At 38.0% G+C, this 9,315-nt stretch overlaps 2 protein-coding genes across 2 annotated transcripts; both read left to right on the top strand.

The window, feature by feature from the left end:
• Positions 1-1,049: 1,049 nt before the first annotated feature.
• On the top strand, positions 1,050-2,076 carry LOC112721306 (protein FAR1-RELATED SEQUENCE 5-like). The gene is made up of 3 exons (XM_025772377.1): positions 1,050-1,406; positions 1,494-1,639; positions 1,725-2,076. The coding sequence occupies exons 1-3, from the start codon at positions 1,050-1,052 to the stop codon at positions 2,074-2,076; spliced, it is 855 nt and encodes a 284-aa protein (XP_025628162.1).
• A 38-nt stretch (positions 2,077-2,114) lies between these two features.
• Positions 2,115-3,418, top strand: LOC112721305 (protein FAR1-RELATED SEQUENCE 6-like). The gene is made up of 3 exons (XM_025772375.1): positions 2,115-2,125; positions 2,216-3,113; positions 3,305-3,418. Exons 1-3 carry the CDS (start codon positions 2,115-2,117, stop codon positions 3,416-3,418), a joined length of 1,023 nt encoding a protein of 340 aa, XP_025628160.1.
• The last annotated feature ends 5,897 nt before the right edge of the window (positions 3,419-9,315 follow it).

The raw sequence follows: 9,315 nt of genomic DNA, 5'->3' as shown, positions 1-9,315 counted from the left end.
CCATTATGATATTTTGTTACAAACGGAACAATTTGGATGGTGTTCTTGTTCATTCATGTGGTTATTAGTTAAAGTGTAATATATAAGTGGATGATCCGGTGAAAGGATTAGTTTGAATTTTTCTACCTAAAAAGAGAAAACAATTACATTTTTAGAATGGTGGAATGTTATAATACAATGTACTAGTTAGTTGTTACTACTTACTAGTTACAGATTAGGTTCTTGCTAAGTTTTCATAACTAGTTTCAATGAACCATGTGAAAAGTTCTAAAGAAGATGAAGTTAGAAATTTATTTACTGGATATGATGAAGTGTTACAATACCTCTTTAATAGGTCACCCTGACATGTTTTGAATATATGTATAGTGTTAAATATGAAAATTTTGCACATGGTTGTGACTAAAATTGTTACAATCCCCATCTGTATGCTATCAAACCATGCATGCACTAACAAGTTTGGATAAATATGGAAGAAAATTATAGGAGCTAATAACGAGACTGTGTACATGGTAGTAGAAGACTCTATTTTAGTTTGTGTAGTGATACTTGATATGTGGTGGATTTATGCATTCTGTATATAAATAATAGTTAACACAATACTAACTCATTAGGTTCCACTTTAGATTAATTCATGCATATTAATAAATTTTAATATCATATTTTTGGATATAGTATTAATAAATTCTATTTAGTTGATATTTTATTATAGTATCTACTTACGTTGTGTATGTTTGATTGTAGGCCATAGAATGTACGGAAATTACTGAGTTGGAATGTAATAACACGAAACTTGTTGATGAGGTTCGGATTCTATTTTATTGTTGTTTTTTTGTTAACCGCATGTTTGAATAGACCATTTATTGTCGTGTGGCTGAAATGATGATTATTTTGAACTGATTTGCAGTTACCAGACCATAGTTGCCTTGCTGATGATGAAATACCAAGTTGGGATACGGTTTGAGCATTTGAAGTTGGCCCAGAATTTTTATGCGACCTATGCAAAAAAAGTTGGTTTCATAAGTAAGATAAGGGCCACAAATTTTGACAGGATGACAAAGCAACCAATCAACCAATCTATCCATTGCAATCGGGAGGGTTTCCGGGCGTCTCGTGTCAAGGCACCCATACGGAAGAACACAATGGCAGGTGTGGGATGTAGAGCAAGAATATATGCAAAGTTCGATAGGGAAAAGCATGATTGGGTCTTGTTGAAGGTTGAACTAAATCACTCGCACCCGTGTTCAACTAGGAAGGCGGTGTACTACCACGAGAACAGGGAGTTAATAATGCATGCGAAGTGTATCATTGAGGTTAATGATGAGGCGGGCATTCGACCCAACAAGACCTTTCTAGCATTAGCCAATGAAGTTGGTGGGCCTTCGAACTTGGGCTTCTCAGAGAAGGACGTCAGGAATTACATTTCATCAAGACTCCGATCCACAAATATAAACGCAGATGTCAAGGAGATGCTAAATTACTTCATGTGAATGAAGGAGTTAAATCCGAACTACTTTTACGCAGTGAATATAAATAAGGATAACAAGTTTACGAGTGCAGTTTGGGTGGATGCAAGGTGTAGGGCATCTTATGAATACTATGGAGAGGTGGTCTCATTTGATACCACATACAGCACGAACCGGTAAAATGTATTTAAGTTCTCATTGTTTAATTATTTTATTTTTTTATTAGTTTCATGTTTCTAAATATAGTTGTTCGTCCTTTAGGCATGGATTGCCGTTCGCTGCTTTCATTGGTGTGAACCACCATGGTAAGTCTACTTTGCAAGGCTGCGCTCTGCTAGGCAGTGAGAAGATCCCGAGTTTTGAGTGGGTGTTCACACAATGGCTGGAGTGCATGGGAACGGCATCGAAGGGCATCATCACAGACCAATGCAAGTCTATGTTTGGTGCAATTAAGAAGGTCCTGCCCAATACACGACACCGGTGGTGCATATGGCATATAACACAAAAGATACACAACAAGCTTGGAGGTTATTCTAGGTTCAAAGAGTTGAATGCTGAGTTGAAACACATTATATGGAACTCTAAGTCGGTTGAGGATTTCGAGGATCATTAGGCTGAGTTCATTGATGAGTTCAACTTACATCACAACAGATGGCTATCAGGTTTGTGTCTTTTTAGGAAAATCATGTGCCGGAAGTGCTTAGATGTTGTTGTGTTCTTGTATTCTGTTCTGAAAAAATGTTCTTATGCAGGGTTTTGTTTTTTGGTGGGTTTGTTTCTTTTTTAGATCTGTTTGAGGACCGACACATGTGGGTGCCTATTTTTTTCAAGAGTCAATTCTGGGCTTCCATGAGGAGTACGCAGAGGAGTGAGGGTATGCACTCATTCTTTGGTGGATACTTAAATTGTAAGACTAGTTTGGTCCAGTTCGTCCACGAATTCGACAATGTCCTAGGAACGAAAGAGCAGAAGGAACTGGAGGACGATGCTGCAGACTCGAGAGGTCTAATCCCATGTTCAACTAGATCCGCCATCGAGAGACGATTTCAAAAAGAGTATACCAACGAGATGTTTAGGGATGTCCAAACCGAGTTTGGCAAGAAGGCTGATTGCACTATTCGTGCCGTAGATGAACAGGGCAACTCCGCTAGGGTAAAAGTGGAAGAGGAAATACTAGTCTATGAGACGACTCGATATGTTACGTTTGACGTCCATTTTGATCATTCGACACACGAGGTTCGATGTGATTGCAACTTGTTCGAGAGTGCAGGTATATTTTGTTGCCACTGTCTTGTAGTACTTTCATCTTACAAAGTTAATGAGGTACCTTCCTGCTATGTTTTACCTCGTTGGAGCAAGAACATAAAGCGCAAGCACACCTACATTAAGAGTAGCCACGACTTTAGACGTTCAAATGAAAGCCACAACATATTCAGAGAGTTGTGTGCACATTTCTACAATGTTGCACAGGAATTCGTGGACTGTGATGATGAGGCAGACATGCTGCATAATGTTCTGGAGGATGCAAGGGCCAAGCTAGTAGATTACCGTGGTAAGATGCGAAATAACACTGTCGCTACTGCACACAATAGCATCATCACAGGCCCTTCAACCATTTTCGGCACAGAGGACATTCAGGCCCCATCAAAGGTAACCACTAAAGGTCGTCCAAAAGGCAAAAGGCTAGGATATGAGTTGGATAAATGAATCAGAAAATCCATGCAGAGAAAGCGGAAGAGTGTACGCAAGGTATGTATATGAATTAAAGTTAAACTTCACTTTTACAACAGTTTTTATTACGTCGATAGTGGGTTGGTTTTGATTGAGCTTGTTTGTTTCAGGATAATCGTGTAGAATCTGCTGCAAATCAAGCTTTGAAGGCTTCCACTCAGCAGATTGCTAAGCAAGGACTTGGTGGATTCATGTCGCTCTTAAACTCCTTTGACAATACCTAGATTGTTTACGATAATACATCCATTATGTTATATTAGAGGTCCCTTTTGTTAGGTCATACAACTCAATATGTATGTTTCATGGTCATTTTCTTTGTTTAGGTTTTCTATGACAAGAAAATTATGAAATTGGTATTTTTATGGCATTATCTTGATGCTACTCACGTATCTGGCCTGTTTATATTTTTCTAGATGTCGATTGACTGGGTGTAGAATACTGTCTGCATAAATACATGTCGTATAATATGTATTTTAACCATTTAATAAATTTGGAATGTTGTGTGCTTTTAACTTCGAGTGGCATGTCTAGGATGTTCGCTTTACTACGGTTATTGATTGTTATTTTTCTGGTGTTTGGATGGTTACTTCTTATCAGATTAGCTATTTGTTTTTTATTATTTAAATGTCATATAGTATGGATGTTCGATTCCTTAGGCTTGTGCATGGTTATTTTTTTTATATACGAGTGTCTTAGTAACTAAGATAAATAAAGCGGATGTTCGGTTTAGCAGGTTTGCAGATGGTTATTTCTATTTATTTCTGGATGGTTATTTAGTGTGTATCACGAATGGAATGTTATTGTTCACGAGTTATAATTGATTATTTAAATGTCATAGTATGGATGTTTGATTCCTTAGGCTTGTGCATGGTTATTTTTTTATATACGAGTGGCTTAGTAACTAAGATAAATAAAGCGGATGATCGGTTTAGTAGGTTTACAGATGGTTATTTCTATTTGTTTCTGGATGGTTATTTAGTGTGTATCACGAATGGAATGTTATTATTCACGAGTTATAATGTGGATGTTCACCTCAATATATTACTGGATGGTTACTTTTAATGTGGATTACGAATGGCTAGTGATTAGTTATAGGATTTATAATGTGGATGTTCACGTCATTAGGTGAGTGGATGGTTACTTTTAGTGTGGATACAAAATTGCATGTTATTACTTACAATAGTTATAATATGGATGTTCACTGGCTCAGGTTCGTGGATGGTTATTTCTAATTTTGCCAGTATAATTTTTGCCTGTGGATTGCGAATTGTTTTTTTTAGTGTGTATTACGAATGGTGTCTTAGTAGTATATCGCGGATGGTCGGCTTAGTAGGATAGAGTATGGTTATTTCTATAGGTTTTCGGGTGTTTATTTATAAAACTTAAGAGTTGTCTGTTATTAGGTACAACTAGTACAAGGAAGATGTTTGATTTATTACTTGGGTGGATGGTTATTTCAGTTTTAAGTTGTGATTCACCTTGTGTGTGGATGGATCCGCTTAATACCTTTGTTGTTCCTTACTCTTAGCTTTTAGGAATCGTTAACTACATGCAACAAAACCAAATGTATTGCAATAGAAATAAACCATATAAATGGATTTTGCCATGATAATGTAGCAACTCTGTTGTAATAAAACTCCAACCCATGGACACAAAAAGAAGCTAAGAAGATTTGAGCGTATTGTTTGAAAACTAAGTACAACTATCGCATTCTCCTTTTCCGGGTCTTCCTCACAGGTAATTCTCCCACTCTTTCCATCAATGACCTTGTACTTGGTGCTGTGAAGGGTGATTTTACCTCCTTTTTCGTGTTTCTTTGACGGTTGCGGCGAACACGTCCGTCTTTCTGCTCCAACAAAGATTGCACCAGCTGGATTGATTCATTATGGGCTCCCATGACAATATCTAACATCAGCTCAAATCTCATTGACAGAAGCATTTCCTTTGTAGTTTTTAAAAATACCAGCACGTTGTTTAATGTTTCAAATTAACATGAGATGGTAAAAACAACCAAAACATAAACCGACATGTTAACTTACATTATTCCATTCGTCTATGTTACAATCTTCATTCCATGTCTCCATGAATTTGATGGCATAGATACCGCAGTCCCAACTAGATAATCAAGTAAAACCGATGCCATCAATAAAATGGTTATGCTAAACCCACTAACAAAATGATCATTTATTGGGTTTGTTTGTTTGAACTACTTACCCGTTTGGTTGCATGGGGACTTTGGCATACGCACACACTGGACCGTTTGGACTCCGGTCATACGTCGGGATGGCCACCCTAGCCATGTCTTCAATTAGCCGTCCCTGAAAATCACTCAGCAATCTCTCTTTAGCATATGTTTTAAGTGGTTCATGTATTCATTAATAATGCTTAAAGAAGTGTTTGATCTTATCGGATATGAATCTAGTTTCTTCCTTTCATCGTCAGGTGCCTCATCATGAAGACTATCGATTACCATAATCCTTTTCCTTGCTACTTCAAATGCATATAGCCACCAGTGTCCTTTTGAACACATCGAAATAAACCACTGTCACAAAAATTCACGCGTCACAACATAGTCAAACATTAAACGTATGGTATACCATCAAGCACAAATAGATCAAATTCCGCACAAGTCAAACAATCATCTCAATCTACGGGCACCAATAGGCGATACATCCCCCGTCCTAATTATGATGGATTCTATTCAACAAGAACTACTCAACAGGTCGATCAAGAAAAAACATCAAGAATTGTGTTACATATGCAACAAACACCTAGCAAACTATGCATACTAATTGACACGGACAACTATATTCTTGTCTAAATATGCTGTGTCATGCAACATGTAAAATACATCAATGTCTCACCCATTTTGTTTTTGCTGCATCCACTTTGTTAAAGAATCTGGAATCCTCTCCAAAGTTTGGACCCAAGCCTTCATACACCGCAACTGGCCCGTTATGGAATGATTTGAGGTTGTGCGGTTGCATGACTGTTTCCTGTTGTAGGAGGATCAGTCAGTTATAAAGTGCCTACAATAAGTTGTGAAAATATTATATTATTCATTCCAATATGCCCGGACAGACACAGTAGAAATCGCGTTTGAATCTCTCGGACTGTGCATCATTGAATGTGTAACACATCCATTGAATGATCTGTGGTGCAAAATTTAAAACCATGATATAAAGTGTACGAAGAATGCAACAAGTGAAGCTAAAACATCGAGATTAAGCACTTACGTTGCTGTTAACCCAACCCCATGCTTTCAATGTTAATAGATCCTTCCTCAACAGTCGAAGATATGGCCTACCTTCATAGGTTGCCAACAGCTCATCTTCGTTGAGGGAAGAGCTCAGAATCCAATCTCGGACGGTGTCTTCCTTCTCCTCTCCTAACTTAACATCCTTAAGACTTGGATGTACTACTGTGATGGGGGTGTGATTGGTGGCTTCTCAAGTTGTGTCAAGCCCAGTGAAAAGATAGGCCTTCCAGGACTCGGGGTCTGGCACTGTGACTTATTCGGCATCACGGTCTGTAGGGGTTCCATTTCCAAAGGATTGCTATATTTCTTCTGTTCAATTTTTACCAATATCTCTTCGACTTCTGGACTCTCTGCATCGAAGTCGACAAAATAAGGTAAGTCAGTTATCACTCTGATGTAAGTCACATGTAAATCAAGATACATCCATTACATATCTACAATAGATGTAAACTGATAGAGCTTACCTATCAAAATCATATTCAGTTACTTGCTCTGTTACTGTGGAAGGTGTAATTGGATGAAATTGTAGCCCATCAAACTATTTGGCATCCTGATTTAAGTGCTCACCTGTCAGGCTTGACCTGTGATCAAATAAACGGCGCTTTGGAATAACATGTGGCACGTGGTCGTCGTCATCGGAGTCTGAAATAACTGCACTCCTCTTCTTGTGCGTCTCAGTAGCACGTGCTGTATGGTTGCCTTTACCGAATTTGGGTCTGACGATGAGCAGCTTTCTTCGGGTGCCTATCTTACTTTCCTGAATATGGTATATACACCACATTATCTTGCTTTTAGAAAGAAACAGCTATGTTATATACTCACATACAAATCAATGACCACAACAGAAAATTCACTTCGTAAGAAACATCAATACTAGATCGTAGTAATTAATTTATGATGCCAACACATGTAGACACTAAGATGAACTCACCCCTAGTGGTTCTGTAGGGTTCTGTAGGGCTTCCAGGAAGTTTTGATTCACATGTCCTTGATGGTGTTTCAGCTGGTTTCTTATAGTCCATATTTTTAACAGATGCCTCTTTGCATTCCTGTGTACATTAAGCGACAATTCCACATACCAACTTTAATTAGTTTGACATACAAGTACACTGTTGTGGAACCTATAAAGCATCTAAATTCTATAGGAGCATGAGTCCATTTGTGCAATTAAAAATAAACACCAGAAATTATAATCTAATCTAAATGCCTATGACTTTAATGTTGCCCGTGCTTTAAATTGCAAAGTACACATTACCTTTTGAGCCGCTTTACTCCTGCATTCTCTCTTTCCGCTCTTTTTTTAGCTGCATATTCTCCCCCCTTCTTCCTGGTTTGCAATTTTGGATCCTCTCGAAATTTGGCCCTCTTTCCGATGGGACCCTAACATCAAAGGGTCAACTGAGGGTACGAAACGCTCATCCAAAAGCCTAAGGTAGAAAACAATAAATGTCTTAGGTTGATTATATTATAATAGAGAATATATCATCCATCCTAGTACCTCATCAATTACATTGTTTGCCTTTTTTTCAAGTTCTGATGCAGTCCATGCAGTCAACCATGGCTCCGGTTCTTGACAGCGATCTAGTGGCCCATGCCTTAGCCGCTAAAAGTACAAGAGCTGGATGGAAAGATTGTACGGTTTCTTAGTTCATCATTACCACAAGTGGGCTAAATAACTAAATGAACAATTAAACATACCATTAGGGCAAACATGCAGCCGCCACAGGTTTCAAGCTTCTTATTTTGGTGTGTTTCAATCGCCTTCCCTAGCCAATTTAATGTCTTCTATGCCCAGTTAAATTTGCTTGGATCTGAGACATCCAAAATTGGAGGAATGTGCCATGGAGAAATTGTTTGTTGGCTGGTTGGACACAGGAACGTCTTTAAGACCACCAATATAAAGTACCTTCTAAAATTAAACCTATCCGCTTCTGTTTCCATAGGACAGACATAAACAAAGTCACGCAGCTGAGTGGTTGTCTTCTTTTTAAATTGCTCTTTGATTTCCCGGTGAGCCGGATTTTTTTTTCTATTTTCGGAATGTCAACTCCTACATTTCATATTGAAACAAGCAAATAGAATAAATTTAACTATACCTAAGAGCAAAACCCACAGCAAAATATATGACAACAATTTCACAATTTAATATAAGGAGCTGACCATTGGAGGGTATCCCTAATGCCCTTCCTATTAACTCAGAACTAACTGGAATGTCGCCGACATCCACTATAAGTGTGACTGTCTCCACATCATAAGCCCTGGCCAGTTGAATCATTATCGTCTGTTTGACTGCCCAGCGAGGAATCTGCTTCACAAAGCCAAACCCAATAGAATCTATCTCAGCTAGCTTCGCATTGGCATTCATTTCTTGCAAGTGAGTTATCATCCCGTTGATGTAGCATGGAGAACATCGCATCTCCACTAATTTCTGTTAAGCAACACAATCAAGTTATTAGAAATAAAAAGAATCAAACATTTGTTAACACAAACTACTGCTTACCTTTTTCCCCATTAAAATGCGGTTCAGCAGGTGAAAATCAAAGCAGGTTCTTGCCTGTCAGGAAACATTCAACCATAAGTCTTGATACAAAACACACATTATCATTTTACTATAATTGAAAAAACAACCAACAAAAAAAAAAAAAGAAATCACTGGCAGCCCAACAAAACGTCCTGCGCAATTCAAGTAAACAGCAAAGAGTCTGACATTGGTCATAACATGCTCCATATAAGATAATGAGTTAAAATTTGGCCTTCCGATTACAACATGAACCCACCCAATTCCTGATAACAATTACTTATTTTTATTAACACTGTAAATTATTAACATAAAACAAATCCTTCATAACTGTTGTAGGTCAA

This window comes from Arachis hypogaea, chromosome 11 (assembly GCF_003086295.3).
Source record: "Arachis hypogaea cultivar Tifrunner chromosome 11, arahy.Tifrunner.gnm2.J5K5, whole genome shotgun sequence".
Lineage (NCBI taxonomy): Eukaryota > Viridiplantae > Streptophyta > Magnoliopsida > Fabales > Fabaceae > Arachis > Arachis hypogaea.
The sequence above is the reverse complement of the archived record's forward strand: the minus strand, read 5'-3'. Positions and strand labels throughout refer to the sequence as shown.

What these genes read in the sequence shown, in the direction of transcription:
- LOC112721306 (XM_025772377.1), top strand. Translation starts at nt 1,050, where the DNA reads ATGACAAAGCAACCAATCAACCAATCTATCCATTGCAATCGGGAGGGT. An exon ending in TGGGCTTCTCAGAGAAGGAC is followed by an intron (nt 1,407 to 1,493) that starts GTCAGGAATTAC and finishes ATGTGAATGAAG; the next exon opens with GAGTTAAATCCGAACTACTT. An exon ending in ACCACATACAGCACGAACCG is followed by an intron (nt 1,640 to 1,724) that starts GTAAAATGTATT and finishes TTCGTCCTTTAG; the next exon opens with GCATGGATTGCCGTTCGCTG.
- LOC112721305 (XM_025772375.1), top strand. An exon ending in ACATTCAGGCCCCATCAAAG is followed by an intron (nt 3,114 to 3,304) that starts GTAACCACTAAA and finishes TGTTTGTTTCAG; the next exon opens with GATAATCGTGTAGAATCTGC.